The sequence below is a fragment of the Acipenser ruthenus genome, chromosome 4, assembly GCF_902713425.1.
Source record: "Acipenser ruthenus chromosome 4, fAciRut3.2 maternal haplotype, whole genome shotgun sequence".
Classification (NCBI taxonomy): Eukaryota; Metazoa; Chordata; class Actinopteri; order Acipenseriformes; family Acipenseridae; genus Acipenser; species Acipenser ruthenus.
In genome coordinates, this window is record NC_081192.1 from 11,331,284 (window position 1) to 11,351,929 (window position 20,646).

The 20,646-nt window shown below is 36.8% G+C and overlaps 1 protein-coding gene across 6 annotated transcripts in view; it reads right to left on the reverse strand.

The window, feature by feature from the left end:
* LOC117400288 (glucocorticoid-induced transcript 1 protein-like) overlaps positions 1-20,646 on the reverse strand; it is an 80,239-nt gene that overhangs the window by 19,472 nt on the left and 40,121 nt on the right. The window contains exons 3-6 of one of the 6 annotated variants that reach the window (XM_034000018.3): positions 19,350-19,400; positions 17,536-17,625; positions 6,261-6,374; positions 1,068-1,217 (exon numbers count right to left, since the gene is read on the reverse strand). In XM_034000018.3, the coding sequence (XP_033855909.1) occupies positions 1,068-1,217; positions 6,261-6,374; positions 17,536-17,625; positions 19,350-19,400 (405 nt within the window). Of the gene's footprint in view, positions 1-1,067; positions 1,218-6,260; positions 6,402-17,535; positions 17,626-19,349; positions 19,401-20,646 lie in introns of all 6 variants that reach the window. The other 5 variants (XM_034000017.3, XM_034000016.3, XM_034000021.3 and 2 more) reach the window with 5 other exon arrangements.

Genomic DNA, 20,646 nt, shown 5'->3' on the forward strand with positions numbered 1-20,646 from the left:
CCACAAATGTGTTGCACTTGTAGGTTGCTTTGGAAAAATGGGGGTGTTCTAAAACTTTTGACCGGTAGTGTACATTTACAGTTCTCAATGTATTTTAAATATAAATCATTGCGCTGAAATAACACTAATGTGTTTTGGGTAGGCTACACATTACATTATATAAAAATATAAATCTGTACAGTAGGCCTATACAGTATACAGTACAGTAGTAAAATCCAATGCATACCTAGCCCACTTTTTTTGTACTTTAGCCTACTAGTAACACAAAATAAATCATGCTGCTGCATTGTACACTAAAGTGCAAATAAGAACTGCGGCTGCAAAGCATTCGTTAAAATTATGCAACAGTTTTGCGTTTGTTTAGTACATTTCCGACTGGTTTGCATGTGGTTTGCAATGATTACGATACACGCGACACTTTAGTACATCTACCCCTTACTGCGTTATTTTCAAAAATGGTCATTTTCTTTGTGTTGGCAGGACTTAACATACGCAAAAGAATCCATTACCAAGTTACGTATCTATTTTCAAAACATAGAAAAGTAATATTACTTTTTAGGAGGTCGTTTCCTCCCACCCCCCCATAGGAAAAAGTGAGCGTGCTCCTGGCCAATTCAGTCTATAACACACGCCGTCCCAGGGAGTCAGCAACAACTCTACACAAGATTACCTAAACTTCTGAGTTTACTTTTAATCAAATAAAGCTAGGGGCAATATTGAGAAATAACAGGTTGGTTTTGTTTTTCTTTTGCCATAACGTAACCTTACAACCTTCTCTCTTTTGAAAATAGGAAGACTGTGTAAAATTACATTAAAAAGCTCTTACTCAATGATAAGCACCATTATGTGTCCTTGAACATAACCTCCTCAGTGTGAATCCAATATGTTAACCAGCCACTGCTGCAATATAATATTATATTATATATATATATATATATATTATATATATATATGACGTGAAAAAAAGACACTCGGAAATGATCCTGAAAACCGAACCAACTGTATTTTTATCAACTGAACAATAAAACAGAGCATTTTAACAAAGGAGATGCATATAGACAACATACCTTCAATTCTTCCTTCTCTTCATTATCTTTAATAAACACTTTCTCCAATTCATGATTTATTCCCTCCATGCTGCTTGGTACACGGGAAATGGTGGACTTTGGCACTGGAATGTTTGATAATGGCATTGGGACTGATCTTGACACAGATGCCTATGGAAATAAAATCATAAAAAAATAAATGTCTTATTAACTTAACAGGCAACATACTATCAAACTACACTTTGACACTATAACAAACACTGAACAATATGAGTCATCAAAATATTGCAACTACCAGATGGATCACTGCTTTGGATCAGTCCAAGAAGTAGCGGAAGTGAATCTGCCTAGGGTGATGCAATAAAGGAGGCTCTGTGGTCCAGTGGTTAAAGAAAAGGGCTTGTAACCAGGAGGTCCCCGGTTCAAATCTCACCTCAGCCACTGACTCATTGTGTGACCCTGAGCAAGTCACTTAACCTCCTTGTGCTCCGTCTTTCGGGTGAGACGTAATTGTAAGTGACTGCAGCTAATGCATAGTTCACACACCCTAGTCTCTGTAAGTCGCCTTGGATAAAGGCGTCTGCTAAATAAACAAATAATAATAATAATAATAATAATATTAATAATAATAATAATAATAATAATAATAATAATAATAATATGTCCAGGAACACCTACTTTAGGTCTGGCAGCGTGCTACCAGAACAAATGGAGCATAGGTGTGTTAAAGAGGTCCACAAGATGGACACAAGTGATTTGAAATTCACCATCTTTTACCCTCAACATCAGCAGATTTTAGTGATCCCACAAGACCACACATAAAATGGCTTTATTTTCAGATCTAAAATGATTGGTTACATGTGTGCTGGTGAACTGCTGGACAATTAGCCTGTTCACTCACCGACTTCTCTGCTACCTTTTTAGGAATTGCCATGGTGGAGGGCTGGTCTAAGCATGTTACCACAAGCATTCATGAACCTAACATAGAAGCTTGACTAGATCATTCATCAATGCATGTGTCTTCAGGGTTTTCCCCAGGCCTTTTCAGGCTGTCTGGCTAAGTGACTGTCGCTGCCCAGCTGAACAACCCCGACCCGCCCGTCTTGCAGATGATACTGTGCCTTTAACGACAAGGATTGATTGTGCTTCTAGCAGACTAGATCACTTGCACGCGCTGGGTGAAAAAAAAAATTATCTTGGAACCACATGACAGCTGTGTTGCGTCTTGACACTACATTTAACCAATCACAGAGTTGAAGGGGTGGGTTTTTCCGTTTTAAGCACTTCTAGAGGCTGAAACATTAAAATAAACAATAACAGATTATTTTCTAAGCAAAAATAGTGACGATTAATGTGGAAATTACCAAACCGAATTGGATGATGAATAAGAAAATGTAGAAAATGAAAAAGAGTTATATTATAGTCAAAGAAAGAGAACTGGAAGAACCGCAAGAGGGGTCAGTGCGTAAAAAAAAAAAGAAACATTGTGACAGGGGGTATGATGTTATGTGGGAAAGCAATATAGCCTGGGTATGAGTTTGGGTGGATTATTATTCATTATTATTATTATAATTCTTTGTCTTATTACATATTTAAGGTAAGGCAGTTTTATTTTTTGCGTTAAAAGTGCTCCTGGCTATAATGCTCTGCCACCCAGCTGTACAAAATTCCTGGGGAAAACCCTGGTCTTCTTGTTAATTCATTCAGTCAAGATTTATAAGGCAATACAATGAAGAAGGCACTATCAAATATGTCTGTTTAATTTCTTTAAAAGGTAATAGCAAAATCTGAATCCATGTTTAAATTGTCTGTTTAGTATAAGGTAAGGATTGTGAATATAAAACAAGAAACATAATACAGTGCACACAAGCCCCAATTAAAATATGTAAAAACTTATTTCCAAATAAACATACAGTAAAATAATGACAGATGTAGAAGAAAGCCACCCACCCAGTTATATCATGAATTAACAGACATGAAGAAAAAAACAACTGCACACAGTAATCTCCTCTTTCAGTACAACCAGCAAAGGAGGACTATCTTTGTCACATGCAAGCCATCTGCTCAACTGACATCAAACAGTACACTTCTGTACACACGTTTGCTTCACTTTAAAAGGTACATGGAATGCTAAACTGAGGAAACATAAATACAATGATTAAGGCTTACTGTAAGGTGAAAATGTTACAGTAGTCATTAAAGCATCTCTTTGTACAGCTATGATCTTGTGTGACTTTAATAATACTATGCAAATGACTCAGCTTCCAGTTAATTACCAAAGTGATGATAAAATCAACCTGTCTGATAAAAGTCTGCAAGATATGGCAGACTAAACATATTTAAGAAAGACACGTTATTGTGATATAATCGAGGTTATTGGTGCCAGAGAAAAACAAACAAAAAAAAACATTCACAAAGGGAAAAGACTTTGTTTTAAAATGACCAATGAATGGAAACTTTTTAAACCAAATACACGGCCAAGATTGTAAATGATGAGCATTTATTTTTGAGACAGTAACAAATAAATTATATTCAAAGCCTTCTTTACAATGCTAGCTAACCTTTTACAACAATGGTGTATGCTGGGTTATGGTTGTAAAACAGCAATGTCATTTTGGAAACAAACCACCCCCCCCACCACCTGCTGAGCTACTGTACAGGGGAGCTCGGTGGCATTACGAACCTTTAGCTGCTGCTGCTACTGTAGTAACAGGAGTATGTCTGAGTGACAGGAAGTCTTCAAACAAGAAGGCAGTGGCCTGCAGCTGACCTTTACGAAATGCAAGCAAACAGCTAAGCCAACAACTTTATCTTCTTTTTTTCAAATGAAGTATAGTGCATAGACACGTTTACTAGTAGACATACCTAGATAACAAAATGTATTATCTAAGTATTCATTGGTTGTACAGTGATGCAGTGGCCATTAAAGGGTACATAAGGACCTTTTTATTTTATTGTGTTACATGTTCCCATGTGTTGCTACAACTGTTTATGTAAGGTGTGTGTATTGTTTTAATTTTTCTTTTTTTTTTTTTACATTTTGACCACTTTTTTAAACTTTTAAATTGCATTCCCTGCCTCAAGATGGCTTCCCATGTACCCGCATTGGACCTCTCAGAACTACATTTCCCATCATCCTCCTGCTCACTGGTAAATTCATCTCAGTTACATATGTGAGGAGGAGGATGATGTCCAATTCTGGCAGGCAGGGATCATGCAATGCAAAGATGACACAAAATAACCAGCTTCCTCCAACAAAGTCATGTAAAAATATAGACAAGCTCTCTTATCATAGTGAACACCATCTTTTGGTTACACTAGCTGGTACTAAAGCCTACCACCCAGAATCACTGTCCAAGTCCTAATAAGTCTGAATAGTCCTTAATTTGCCTATGGAGAATCAAATAATGCTTGAAATGTATTTGCTTACGATTGTAAGTCGCCCTGGATAAGGGCGTCTGCTAAGAAATAAATAATAATAATAATAATAATAATAATATTATCCCTGTAAACATGGCTGCTCTGACATAATCATAAGACTGGCCACCACAAACCACACAGTAATTTCACTACTGTACCATTTTGGGGAAGATAAGCCAATGTTCAGTAAATATCATGAGATTTAAGTGTGAAATCACATTATTAAAATGTTGGACATGATTAACCAGACGTTTCTGTTAGGGGCAGAAAAAATATATAATATTATATTATTTACTAAAGCTAAAAGTGTGCTACTGTATGTTTGTGCTTCAGCTGAACCTTGCATATCCAGTAACACCATAGCATTACCATGTCAAGTTTTTTGTATTTATCTTTTCAGGCTAAGGTCAGTGGCACAGACAAATCAGAAATAACTTTCATGATTCTGTTCTCTTCAGATATCAAAAGCTAAGCAGATTTATTTATTTATTTATTTTTTTACAGTGGTTGTATGGGAGATGACCAATGAAAAGCAGACACTGCAGGTGTTGGTAGCACACTTTTACCCCACCAAGTCCACAGCACAGTGGAAGTGCTATCCTATAGATGACACATTGAATAATGGTTCTGTCAGCTTTGAGAAATCGTAACCATTTTAACTATTTTCTGTCACAGCCAAATTGCAATTAGGGTGAATTTGTGGCCTGGATTTATTTCAAAACCCTAAAATAATTAATTGGTTACTGGACATTCCTCGGTAGAACACTGTTAAAATATTTCACATATGTGTCTTCAATGTAAACACAGCATTTCAACTAATTGCAAAGGTGGGGTATGATTAAAAACAGGTTGAGAATCCCCGACTTGGAACATCTTCAAAGCAGCCACAGGACTGTGAACAGGAACTGCCTAGAACAGAGATGTGATACATACCCTAATCAAATAATCCTGGCTGGGCCATAAGGAAACAGTAGCACCATGGCTGGACAACAATCTGTTATGGTTCATGCCCAGGCTCTGCTAAGGAGTGGTGTTTGAGAATTATAAACATGTACTGTATCTGAACAGGATATTCTTTCTTTGGTAGAAAAAGCATGTAGGCAGACAGTCGATCGCACATTCAAAGACATAAGAGATGTGTTTATTGTTATTCATGTGATTCCCATTAAATTTGTGTGATTCCCTCCTTAGAGCAGAAACACATTTAGCATGGAGGGTTTATATAGTATTACAAATATAAAGTTACTATCTCAAATGTTTTTTGACAGAATGCCTAGATACTGTGGCAGTGGCAGCTTTATAAAACAAGAGTTTTTTTCTTGCACAACCCCCACAAACAAACTTAGAGATATTGACAGAACACAGCTATGTGTCGAGTATGAAGTCAGTGGACCATATTCACAATACTGTTAAATACTGTTTTAAGGAATATTTAAGGCGTTGTTTTTGAAGAGCATTCAAACATTGACCTAGATTAAAACAAAAATGGTGGAAAAAAAATCTGCAATCTTGATTTAATTAAATGCAACAGGCCTAAACAAAAAAAAAAAAAAAAAAAATCAGTCTCTCAACTATCAAAAACAGTTTTGTGAATAGTGCCCGATATCCTAAAGCATTAGGTCTTGATCATCCAGAAAGTAATATGATCCCAATATGACAGTGGTGGATTGGCACATTTATACAAGCTACCCCACAGGAGGGTGCTAATGGCACACAGTGAATCTGCCTATAGCAGCCTTATATCTGTACATACTGTAGGACCCTAAGGATTCCAGAGGATCTCTCTTCACCCACCTGAGTCTGGGTGACTGTGGTGTGGTTTCCATGGAGAGGAGAATGACGTTCCTTCTCTTTGCTGTGCCGACTGCTGTGCTTGCTGCGCTGGAGCTGCTGTCTTAGTTTTGCAATCTGCTGGAAATAGACCAGAGTGGAAGACTGAGTGAGACAGATAAAAAAAAAAGAGGAATGTCAATTACAAGATACTTATTGTTAAGGATGGGCAAACAAAGTTACAACTACACAATTACAGCCTTTGGCCATCATGTGACACAATAAAACCACATGACAAATAAAGGTAAAAATAAAATAAATACAAATGTTAAAGGTAAATTCCAGCCACAACATTCTTATTTTTTGCACATCCCTAAATTAATCCTACATAACTACCAGTATACAGTAAAATACACCAAAACCAATCCTTCAGATCACTGATTATTATCCTGCTAGTGAAAAAAAAATCCTTATCCCAATAGAATACAATACATAACTGCAGACAGTTATACACCCAGAAAATGTATTTATATTGTACAGCTTAGTAACTGTCTCCAATCTGTGACAATAAATTGCTTTGTATGACTTTTCAGTATAGGCAAAATATGAAATTACTTAATTCAATGAAGGATTCTAATGAAGCCAAAAAATAAAAATCTGCAGATGGACAGCACAGCTACAGTATCCATGACCCTTATTTGGCAGTGTCTTGGCATCATGAATCACCAAGGGAAGGTTGCAACAGCTCCAGTTTTAATCCCTGCAATAAATTTAAAGCAAACACTGAAATCCGAGCAGGGATGGATATTTAGGCCTGTTTGTTTGCACTCAGTGTATGGCATGTGTTTTGTATTTTATATATATTTTTTCCGGCAGGAAAATATTTTCATTTAGAAATTTAGTGTTCATTTTTTTAAGCCCCTCGCCTTTCTGACCTTGTGACGAGGGGTTTTCTTGAAAGTTATTGCTCTTTTTGTCTCCTTTGTGATTCTAATTCAAGGACTACTACTGTACTCATACGTGATGAACCTTCTGGCAGTTTCTTTCCACTTCTAGATAGAAAATAGATAGATAATCCAATGCTGTATTGTACCAGTACCAAAGCATGGCAGTGTTCCGTGCATTATTTGTTCCAATGAATTTAGCAGATGCCTTTACCCAAGGCGACTTACAGAGACTAGGGTGTGTGAACTATGCATCAGCTGCAGAGTCACTTACAATAACGTCTCACATGAAAGACAGAGCACAAGGATGTTAAGTGACTTGCTCAAGGTCACACAGTGAGTCAGTTGGTGAGTCGGGATTTGAACAGGGGACCTCCTGGTTACAAGCCCTTTTCTTTAACCACCAGACCACACAGCCTCCCATGAATTAACTATAAGGCAATACTGTACATAAATGAAATGTCCTGACATAAATTAAACCAGTTACTATATACATCCCTTATAAAACTTTACTGCAGTATACCACGGTAAAAACAGAGCAAAATGGTGTAAAGCAAAGTAAAATGATACTATGGTACAAAACAAGTAAGTTGCATTGGTAAAGCAAAAAATACCTAGTATAAAAAACCAGGAATGTCCATCTCTAATATGACATGCTTTGCATTTTCATTAAAACCAGTTATTCAGGGCAAATCCTGACTTCATGTTTGGCCCCAAGTCTTGTTACAGTATGCAACAATCAGTAAAAGTAAAATGTACGGCAGTGTTATCTGTGTGCCATAAAAATGGGGATTACCGTTCCTACTTGCAAATTTTCAATACATTGCTTGTTTGCCTGTCTTTGTGTTAATATAATGTTATAAATTAGAGGAAATGCACCCAAAATATGAATGTATTGTAGCTATCTAATTAATGTTTAAAATCTCATTAAACTTCCAAATGCTACAGTTCTGAACTCCTGTCTCACACATTCTCATTGTCCTCTGTTAGGTTACACAAAGGCTTTCTGTACTACAGTACTGGGTACTATAAAGGCAACGTCTTATTAGTCCTGCATTACTTATCAGTCATGTAATGCTCCATGATAGTGGTGCATCTCTGGGTCTTTCTAAATTCCTGAACTTGCCTTTAATGTATATCCATTATCTGGAAAGGCGAGCCCAGGCCTGCTGTGTTTGTATCCCTGCACGGCAAACGCAAGCCTTTATACTTTCACTCAGCAGTTAATATCATGAATGATGAATGTGCTGTAGTTCACATAACCTAGTTAAACAACTGAGCTCTCCAAAAAACATTAAAAAAAAAACAGTTTTAATCTTAAACATGCTTATCTCTTGAGCCAACTTAATTACACTAATGTTGTGAAGCCAAACAAAAATAATTATTAACAAAATACATTACAGCGTTATGGGGGTGTTGCTATGAAATAAAAGCTTTTAGTCTTCCTATTAGTCTATGCATAGTCTTTACACAAAGATTATTACATTGTTAAAGTTGAGTTTTCTAAGAACAGCAATCATTCCCTCTGAGTGCACATTAAAAATGTTTCTGAGACTGTGGTGCAGTGGCTCTGTACACTGTGCTTGGTAAGTCAATGCATACCTTTTGTCATTGACTTACTGTCATTCAAAGCGCCTACTTTGAAATTAGCGGGTTAAGGTGTAGGTAAGCGTTTGCTATTATAGGTATATACGTCCTGCCTTGCCTCCAGTGAGTCCAGCTGTGCTTAAGGAGAGGGGCGGAGCTCGGAATAAGTGCAAGTTAGTTCTGTTCAACTATCTAATGTTGTGTTCTGTGCATACTGTTTTTACTTGTATGTATACTATAAAAGTCTGTGTAATAGACTTTATATGCTGCGTTTTCTACGGTTTGAGACATTTCTTTTTTTAATTTGTGTAGGATCTATATCTATACAAGGTATAGCTTCGCTGTGACCAAACGTTATTTCAATTAGAATGTTGTTAACCATGGATATTAATCGTCGATTTGGCAAAAAAAAAAATCGAATAGTAGCAAGCCTAGTTATAACTAGGGACCTACCTAAATCGCGATTTCGCGGAAATCATAAAATTGAGGGGTCACCGCGAAATTCACCTCTAGGGGCCAATGCATACAAACAATTACGGAGAGCAGAAGAAAAAAAAAACTCTTTTAAATGAACTACTGCACAACGCATGCGACGCAAACTACGTATCTTCCTTCTGTAGATAGCCCATTTTGATTCATTCGCCGTCCCGTGTGCATTGCACTTAAGCAAAAAACAACAAACAAAAAACATCCACAAGTAACATTTACAAAAGAAATTATCCAAAGTGGTTAACGTTCTTGTTTACTATTCAAATGACAAAGTTTTTTTATTTAGGTTGCTAAAATCTAGTTTTCAGCATTGGAGGTAAAATAGTAGAAATGGACGACAAAAAAAGCAAAGTATATTTCGGCTGATGATCGTTTCAGGATATTTCCCAAAGAAACTGTACATGCAGACTGAGGTAATTGTTTTCCATATCTTAATGCGTCTTTGGAGAAAATACGATCAATCACTATTTAGCTTCAGAATCACACATTAAACAAAAGGCTACCACAGAGGCTGCTGAACAGAATGTAAAATAAACAGCTTTAAGAAAACAAACTGGAAAGTCAGCGCAGAGCAAAAAGTATTCCTGTCTGCAAGTTAAATCCGTACTAAAATGATCCAACACAGCCCCCTCGCTTCAACCTGCTGCTTACAGTTGGAATTTTAGACCTGAATAGCCACGTTTTCTTTGTTTTGACTGTACTAATAAAATAAATTATTGGATGGGACAAATAACATGACAACGAACGTACTGCATACATTGCCTTTATTAAAGTATGCCAGATGCCCTTGTGTAACCGAGTTTTTGGGCTGTTTCTAATCGATTTCCACATCTGTATAACTTGGCAAAGCTTTGTCTTAACTTCCAACCAATTCAGTGGATGCAGACGGGCAGTCTCAATGTATGGGCAAGTCAACTGCTGGGGGATGCTGCATGCTTGCCTTTATTAACAAATGACAGCACTCTGTTTTACTAAGGAAGCAAGTCCACTATTTTTAGGCTTCATAGTGTTCTGAAATACTGTCTACTTAGGTTTATTTAATGTTTAAACAGGTCCGCGAAATCCTAATTTTATTCCGCAACATACCCGTGAAAAATACGTAAATTTACCGTGATTTAAGTAGACCCCTAGTTAAAACCTTAACTCATGGTCACTACCATACTTTTCTGATTTACAACAAAAGGGTGTCACCTGTGTTTGAAATTACCAATGGTTAATAATAGTACTTCCAATGGGCACCTGCAATACAGACAGTTTATTATCCACAGTTTTGACTTGGTCCAGCGTAGCATAACCATGGTATCTTTCTGCTAAAATCACAGTCTACTAGAATACACTAACAAACATACTTTATTAGCAGCATTTTTAATGCACAGGGGTTGGACACATAATTGAAAAAATAACTGCAATATGTACCCCACGCTTGTGTTCAAATGGGCTGCGCTTCACATGAATAATTATAGTGTTCTGGGAATGAAATCCCTGAATGCAGTTACTAACGCTGTATTAGCAATAGTTGGTCAGTGCTCTTGTATCCAAGACATTACAAATTATTGATGTTTCACAAACAAAAGTCTCGAAAATGAAGATTCATGTCTCAGATTTCTACCCCTAACTTCCAGAAAGGAGGGGCTGCATTGAGAATGGTCACGTATCTCTAAAACTATCCAAACACCTTGCAGCCTGGTCGTGTTGAATCGTCCTACATGTTGTATAGTGTTGCTCTAAGCCCCATTCAGTGTAGTGGCAGGCATTTCAAATGTTTTGTACAACCTTCTGCAGCATGTACACTTTTGTTTTGCGAATCAAAAGCATTTGTTCTTTTCAACAGTGGCAGCTGGTTTTCAAAAACTACTACAAACTCCATAAAGAGAGATAAAGTGGAGGTACAACTAAAAGAGGTTGGTTTGCTTTCTGTTATTATTTTTTGTAGGAAATTTTGGAATCTAAATTTCTAAAGTGAAACAAAAATCCAAGCCTCATCTTTTCCCTATCAGAAAGATATACAGAAAACATTTGTGTTTATGCATTAGGCACAGGACCTACTACAGTTCTGCAGCATTTAAAACCATGGTGGCCCAAACTATATTCACGTATACTGTAAACATCATCAGTTTAAAATATCTAAAGCTTCCAGTTTGTTTGGAACATTGCTAATAATTATTAACATATAAAAAATAATAGTCAAGCAAAGCTAATAAGAATGTGTACCAGTATATAAACCTAATGAATAAACATACACATTTCATAAAATTGTGGCAGTTGTTGAAATGGAACAGTTCATGCAATTTCTGTTCTGGCTAAGGCTGCCCTTATAAAAGTGTCTCATAGTAAAAGCATAGCGAATTGTATAGTGAAAGCACACTAAACTGTAGGTAAGCAATGTTTGGTAAAGTGTATTAAAAAAATAAAAAACATGGCAAACCATGGTAATTGCACAGTATAACCATGGGAAAAGCAAGGGAAAATGCAAAAATACTGTGCAAAATTAGTGGTAAACTTTTATAAGGAAAACCCAGTTGAGCTGGACCAGCAGACACGGAAATTAAGTGCAGAAGGAAGAAGACACTTCTTTACACAAAGGGCCCTATTCATTAAAGTACTTGCCGACTGCTGTAAAAAAATAAATTTTGTTTAAAACTAATGAAAGTCGTCCATATTGCTATTCATAAAATGATCTGAGAATACAGGCGACTGTCGCAAAGCACTTTATGAATGGGTATACAGTCGTTCAATAATGAAAATTTGCCTCTTTATGATGACATCATCATTTTTATTAATGTTCCCTGGTTGCCGTCGGCAGCTGTTGCAAAAACAAAAACAGAATCCACCAACAGTAGCCTATTACCGAAGCCCGAGTCTGCAGCTGCCAGTCACAGGCAGTTTGCAAAACCTGATTCCGTTACCCCTATCACGTCTGCCAAAAATTCAGGACATGTCATAATTTAGAAAAAAAGTCTTCTTGTATTTTCGTTTTGTTTGGCAACGCTGGTAAACACATTTCCATACACACACATAAGATTTCCATTCTTAACTGCAGGACCAAAAAAAATAAATACATAAACAAAAAGCACTGTAGGAGGATGTTTGAATAATACTGTAATTCTAGTAATAGTCATCATCATCATTTTGCAAACTTTAAATGTTAATCTTACAGATTCTCAATTACTATTATTATTATTATTATTATTATTAATAAACCCTGCTTAAAGCAGAGAGTCAATCAGGGGTGAGTTTATGTTTATGAATCAGTGAAAGTTTCATGCCGTATTGCACACTGTACACTAAATGGATCGTTTTGTGGTGCGCAAAAAAAAAAAAAAGTCTCCCTTTCGAACATTGATCGAGCCTCACACTGCGGCTCAATCAGTGTTTTTGGCAATACCAAGCAAGCCCAAATTTTACACCGACTGCATCAGCAGCACTGGTATACTATATATTGTAACGCTCCATGAAAATAAACAGGTTAACACAGGCAGTATTCAGCCAAACTGTTTATTGTGAACACAGGTAAAAGAAATAAAAAGAACAGGACCGCTGTCAGCCTGAAAGGCAAAGAAATAATAATAATAATAAAATAACTGTCTATTCTCAGTCTCTCACATGCTCTCCACTTCACAGCACTGTTTCAAAATGATTATGCCAGAGCATACGTTCCTGTGTGAGTATATATTTATATTAAACATGTTCCTTCATATAAAGCTACAGATTATTATTTTTTTTTTTAAAATAGGTAGTGTTAATCACGGGTATGCCAAACTGTATAACAGAGCCAGTGTAATAATAAAATACGTCTTTAAAAAAGTCTGCCGAGGCTGTCGTTAGTTTAGACTTGACTGTAGAAAGTGTTCAATAACTCCTAGTTATCAACAGCATTTTGCTGTCGTTACTCTTATGAATAGCAGGTTGACGCTCAGAACCGATGAAAACGTTTTGCTAATGAAGTAATCGTTAACCTTTCTCTCAATTCGTTAAAAACGTGCCTTCATAGATGAAAATTGTTGGGGCTTAACAACGCATCTGAATTATCTCTTATGAATAGCAACTACCATTAAATAGGCGGCTATGGACGAAATCCTATCGTGTAATCCTATCGTGGACACAACATATGTCCCTGTGACAGAAATCGAATGATTCTTGGTGTTAGATCTCCCTCTCGACCTGCGAGGGCATTGTATAAAAGGAACAGAGTACCCTTAACTAAATGGCATAACAATTTATTCCTTTGGGTAGGTGGAAGTCGGTCACTTAGGAAGGGGGCAGAGCTACGGTACCCAAACTCAATGACTCGGACGGGAAACAGCGTGGCATACGAGGATTGGAAGAGCGGATGCGCTCGTTAACCTAGGGGTCATGAGCGAGGGTATAAACAGGGGTCGTAGTGTAAGTGATCTGTTCCTTTGTAAATGGTTAGATCAAACCTAGAAGGAGAATCCTGTGCTGCCAAAACATGAGTGTTGTGTTTAGTTTGTCTAAGTAAAAACTGTTTGTTTGTTATTTTTAGACTGCTATTAACACGATCCGGAGCTGTCGCTAATCAGCCAGCATCAAACCCGGACACCAACATTTTCCCTTTGTTCACAGAGAACTGTCTTTGCACCAAGAGCACTAATATCACTCACTGTTAACTTTGTTTGTGTTGTGTGTTTCGTGTGGGTGTAATAGAACTGGACTTTCTGGTTACGGGTCAAACCTGGGGATTACAATTACTGAGTGATACACGCCGCTGTATCACTCCATCATTATTATTTACAGGTGTTTGCCATAAAGCTCTGGACATTGTTAAATAAATCAATAAACACCCTTGCACCTGGAAATCATTGTCTGTCTGTTTTGTAACCACTCTACACTGCACGCACCTGTATTCACTCACCACTTTGCCACAGTCCTCTAATAATATCCAGTTAAGTGTGATGCTAGGTCACTGTGAAATGCAACATTCAAAGAGACACTGAAACAAAATAGCTGTTACACTGACACCAAAGACAGGACAAAAATAAATGGATGAACAGATACAAGTAGCCTACTAAACCGCTAAAATTAAGAACATGATTAGAATAAAACTATATAAACTCATACTCTACAGAGTTTAAACTAACAGCGATAGATCGTTGGAAAAGGGTGAGAAGCTTTCAGTGGCTCGAAACACAAGATGTGGACTAATAACTGAAATACTGAATTACTAACTCATACCAACTGAGAACAAAAGTAGCAGGTACTGTAGGCTTTTCTAAGTAAATGTAAAAAATATGTATTGGTGTAAAGTGTGTGCAAAATAGGTACTGTATAGTATCATAACAGGTCAATGCGGCACCATGATCCATTTTGTGTTAACTGTAAAAAAAAAGAAAATGCGCTAAAGTCATTTTGTTTCAATTTAAAATAATCCTTGTATTATTTTCAAATTGTACAGTAATGTGTACAATGCAGCATCATGTTGTGTTACTGGTAGCCTATAGGCTGAAGTAAAAAGAAAGTGCACAATGTATTAATTTGATTTTACTACTGTACTGTATACTGTATATGCCTACTGTACAGATTTATATTTCTACATAATGTAAAGTGTACAGTGAACACAATGTTAATTCAGCACAATTATTTATACATTTAAAATAAATTGAATATATGTGTGTGCAATTTTTTTTCTAAACAGGACACCTCGTTATTTCTGACAAACTGTCTGTCTCCTGACATATCCGGTTCAGCAAGGGACTACTGTATTGTGTCATTCTGAGTTTGGATAATGGAAAATGGAAGTACTGTAAAAGGAAAATGTAAGCCAGTTTCACTTGTGTGGCATTAAAGTAGTGATTAACTGTTCCTGTCTGCAAATGTTACTTGGGCAAGAAGGTTTTTTCTAAGGCAGCAATACTGACAATGTCAAATGAAGCAAAAAAAAAGTCTTTGGCTGGATCGAAAAAACATCATCATAAATAATAGTATGAGAGAGAGAAAAGTACCAAGACAGTTGTGTCTGATTCTGTGTTAACACTACTTTCCAAAATTACAGATATTAATGAAAAAGGATTGCATTGGACTTTACAAATGTATGTCCTTGGGCTCTATTCCTAGCTACAGTACATGAACAATGTACTCATTTGACTTCTGTTCCAACTCGGAAGGAAAGTACAGACAAATCATCCAGTTTCTGCTCTCAGCCCTAATCATGCTACTCTCTATGGATGGAATATCTGAGGTGAAAAAATGAGAACGGCCGATAAGCAAGAGTTTCTCTTTGCAGACACGTCCTGGTCTGATAGTGAAAGAAACATGGGTACACAAAGAATTCAAAATGCATACAGGAAATCAAAGATATCGCAGTGTAATGTGGTCGAATGGGACACATATTTAATTGTTAAATGCAGAAATGAGAACACCACATATTATGACACCAATTAAAAAGTTGTTCTCATGGATAATTCACTTCTAGCGGTAATTCCTCTCTGTGCTTCTGCTGCATGTAGGCCGGAAGGGGCCTCTAACAGCTACTCGTCTGGTGTGACAGATTAAAGTGTATTCCAGGGTCAGCTGAGACTACTTGGAAATGGATACGCAGAGTTGCAGTATGTATACTGGGTCACTGGGTGTACAATATACTACAATATCATCTGCAGTTATCCATGAATGCTGTCCTGAAACAGGATAATAACCCTTTAAATTAAATATGTCTTTGGCACTTTACTTTTAAGTTTGCTTTCAAGAATCAAGGTGCAAAGACTAATTAGTATGTTGTGTCTTATTTGACGGATACAATCAGTTCTTGGTAAGGAATTATAATATCTCCAGTGTGTGCTGATTGTCTCTTGTCAACCTCATGTTTTTGTGCCTTTTTTCTTATTTTTTTTAATGAACAACAACAAGGTGCCCATTATGGTCTGTGTTTTTCACTATGTAGCTCTGTAGCACAAAATTGGACTTACATGGTGTTATAAATGTTTTTTTTTTTGTATATGTAAGACCTATATAGCACATTTTTTAAAGTATGTGACAGTTACATGTATGTAAATCCCTGGTAGCTGGGATATAGTGGAAGCAGTCATAGAGTACAGTAAGACTGCAAGTCTGTATATCTACATAATATGTCACACTTTACATGAGTACATCTATCTGGAAAATCACACATCCAACTGTGATGAAACTTTGTAATAAAATGATTTAACATGTTATTGGGTGTTTCAGATTGTGGAGCTATACGGAGAGGACTCTCTGTCTGCACTTACATTTTAACATTTATCTTAAGAACACAAGACGAGAACACAAGAAATGATTATATATTCTGTACATCAGTCATTTTAATATATTTAATTATTTAATATAATTAAAGAATTATACATGCGCGTCAAGAAAATACTGCATCAGGTTTGCCTTATTTCCACCCAAATTTCATTTGTAAACAACTACTGATATTCACATTTTTTGTTTTAATGTCTTCTTTCTATTCCTTAAGGATATTATCCTTAATTCCATTGTGTGACCCTGAGCAAGTCACGTAACCTCCTTGTGCTCCGTCTTTCGGGTGAGATGTAGTTGTAAGTTACTCTGCAGCTGATGCATAGTTCACACACCCTAGTCTCTGTAAGTCGCCTTGGATAAAGGCGTCTGCTAAATAAACAAATAATAATAATAATCCTTGTTGGACAGCTTTTTGGGTCTTCCAGTCTTCCAATTTCACTCAATGGTTTTCCTTCTTCATGCAAGTCAAGGTTGTTATAATAGTAGAAAACACTAGTGGAGGCTTTGAGTAAATTGTTGATGCTCATAATGCATCAGAGTAGAAAAATGCAACATGTCTAAGACTTTTGCACAGCAGTATATATATTAATATGTGTCTTATAAATGTGAAACATGAGAATTCAGTTTCATTTTCAGCCACTAGGAAAAGGTGTCCTCCACTACAGTATAATATCATAGCTTTCTACTGCTCACCACGGGAGTTTAAGTGTTAGAGGAGATAATTGACTGTCTATAGCAGGGGTTTCCAACCCTGGTCCTGGAGAGCTACAGGGTCTTCTGGTTTTCGTTTCAGCTGAGCTGTCAGCTACTTAATTGAATCAATTATTGGCTTCATTAGTCAAGATTAACATGTGTTCCAGATCTTCAGCCATTGATGATGTAAAGACACCTATAAAACCTGCAGGATTGGGGCTGTCCAGGACCAGGGTTGGAGAATGATCGTGTTGTTACAGGAGTACATGGTGTTGTACTACAGTATACATGCCAGCACATGTCTGTATTTACCACATCCTTTGCTACACCATTTTGTATCATAACCCCCCTACCTCTTTTAGCTGATCAGCACTGCCCCAAGAGGCAGAACGCTGATGTGTGCTTCTCTTCTCTGCTGCCTCTTCCGTCCAGCAATTTGGGGTCTGAAAAAACAAACAAACATTGGTCAGCTCACCTACAGAATTTTACTGGAACATAGCCGTTTGAGAACAAATGATGTCAGCAGCCACTAATATCCAGAACGTTGTCAGGACAACCTAATTTCCCAGCTTCCGTTACACGTCATGCTGATGTTTTTGGAGTATTAATTGAAATGTATGTGTTTTTAGACTTTTAGTCTAGACTACTTAACTGAAGGACGCTGTTATTTATTCATTGTATTTTAATGACCACATGACAGTCTGCTGAATAAATTGTTTTAAAAATGATAACCATATTTTACCAAACATGTTCTACAGCAGTCTTCTAGCAAGTAGCAACTAGTATCTAAAATGTAGCCTAAATAATAGGCTACAACAGAGGTTCAGGGATTTAGTGCTACCTGTACCAAACACACTGTAAAGCAATTACAGATAGAAACAAGTGTAATTTGAAAATGTACTGGAGATTTCCTTTAACCTGATTGGTCAATATGAGATCCCTAATCTCTGGTAAAACTATGTTTAATCACTGTTGCAAATCAATCTGCTGGAAAATAATGAAATACACTCTTCATTTATGTAATTTAACTTGTTTTTTTTGCTTGATGAAAGAACTTCTCTGTTCTAGTACACAGCCTCTGAATGTTGTCTTTACAATGTTGTCTTTTAAAGTGGGTGCAGACTTTCAGCAACTTTATTTCAGCATCTCATCACAATAACAAAGGCACTGTGCTGCTCTCTTCTCTAACAAAGCCAGGAGGCTTTGAATAAGCTTATGAACACATTGTGAACAAGTTACGGACCTTAACCACAGTTCAAAACCCTGAAGGTTTTTAAAACACACCTACAGTTACTGTACTAATCTACTGAACTGTGTCAGCTGCTGTAGGTCATTAGGAGTCCACAGCTAGCCTCTGCTCACAATATCTATATATGGCAGATGCTGTGTTTTCTGGGAATTTTTTATTCTCTGAGAGGTTTAAAAAAACACCACCATTAAAACTTTCCCAAACAAAGAGACCAGTAGTTTATACACTGAACTGTCTGCTTTAAAACTTCCAAGTAAGTTCACCTTCTTAAATATGCTTAACAGTTAATGTACAGTACTGCACAGTACGCTTGCAATAAGCAAGGCCAAGATCTGTGCACTTCTAGGTGCGTTCTTAGGCATGAGTACAATAAATATTTGCTCTCTATAAGATCTGAAAAAAGCGTAATATCTATGTGGCCTGCAGATCTTAACCACCATCTGTAATGGCAGCAAATTTCACGTTAAAAAGCTTTTGACACTGACACACTTTGATCTTAATGTTATAAATTGTTATACCTGTACACCAGAAATGAGAAGTGTAGGAATAGAGTTAAACTACTGAAGTAATGAGTGGTATTGTGAACAAAAACAAAGCACCCCCACAACAAAGTACATTCACTAAGAAAGAAACCAGCACTAGGAAAGCATATTAAAAACATTGTATAAAATGCAATGAAACCTTTCACCACAGAAAAGTTACTTCTCAAAAGTCAGCTTGACATTATAAAAGACCCTGAGCTCGTCAAACTGTGGTTCAATACTTAAGCGATAGAGCCCGACTCTACTGTGTGGTAGATGTCTGCGTCAAGGTCATCTACCACACGGTAGAGCCCACATCGAGAGGGCTCTATCGCTATTAGAAAACTATTTATTTCTTTATTTTCTATTTTAAAAAAACTTTAAAACCTATATTTACCTTGAACTTCTGATATTTCGCCGGGTAACCTTCCGTTGAGGAATATAGTCCCTAACATAATTAGAATAGAAAAACGACATACACGTAGAGAAAACGTTATTATTAAAATTATTATTATTTGGTTAATATATTTATTTATTGGGGTCTTACTCTTTCTTATTATAATTTATCAGGACATGTACAACTGTTGAATAGTCTGTGTAGTATTGAGTCGGATTCAAAACTTGTTGGAAGCAGAGCGACATTAAAGCTGGCAGGGAGTGGATTGGCTGGTATGGAAAGAACTGACGCAGGGTTGGCAGTTTGACTGGCTGGTTTTGAGGCAGGGTGTTGTTTGGATCCAGCTGATGACAGAATTGTGGACCAATTGTGTATTTCCTGTTGATTTGCTGTCCAGTAGCTGTGAATTGTGCCTTCATTACGGTGTCCTGTCACAGACATGATTTCGCTTGTCTCTAGACCAGCATCAGAAAGTATGTTTAGGTAGCTCTTTATGTTATCAGATTAGTTGTAGATTAGAATGTTAAGCCTGTATTTATGCGTGGATTGATTTAAAATTTAATTAAGCACTTCAACGTTCCAGCGGGCATCTATGCAAAATAGAAGCCTGCTAGATCTGGAAGCTGATTGGCTGTTCGCACTCAATCGTTTTCTAATGTGTAGTTAAAACAGCAGTGAAAAGAACAAGATTTGTTTAAAAAAAGGGTCTTCTTAAAAAAAAAATCATGAATGGTTATCAAACGATAGGCAATTGATGTGTGTCACACTGAATCCCTTATTTCATTTTAAAAGGACTCATTTCCCCTTTTTGTAGCAATAAATGTGAAGGATGTTATATAAATAATAGCCATTTTTATTTGATCTACCCCAAAATCTAATCAACAAAACTTTATATGTACAACAATAACATACAACACTTTGCAGGTAACCCAACTAGCCCTTTTGGACAGACTGGTACCATTAGAAAGCCTGACAGGTAGGGACACCCAATTAATTCCCCAAGAGTATAAATTAATATGTTGTTAAATGCTTGTAAAACAAGTCCCAGAGATAGGTTTACATTTTGCAGTGGCAGGGCTCACGGAAACACCAGTGATTCATATACACTCCCCTCATAGGGTACAGAATGCTCTGAATGGTAAATGGCAGTTTTATTCACATCACACATCACAATAACACATCAAGGTACTATTTAAAGCTACAATACAGATTGATTTCACCTCTACATTATGGGCATTTACTGTAGTGTATATGCCAGAACATTATTTTTTAAATTGGATTTCTGTACAGCACAGTG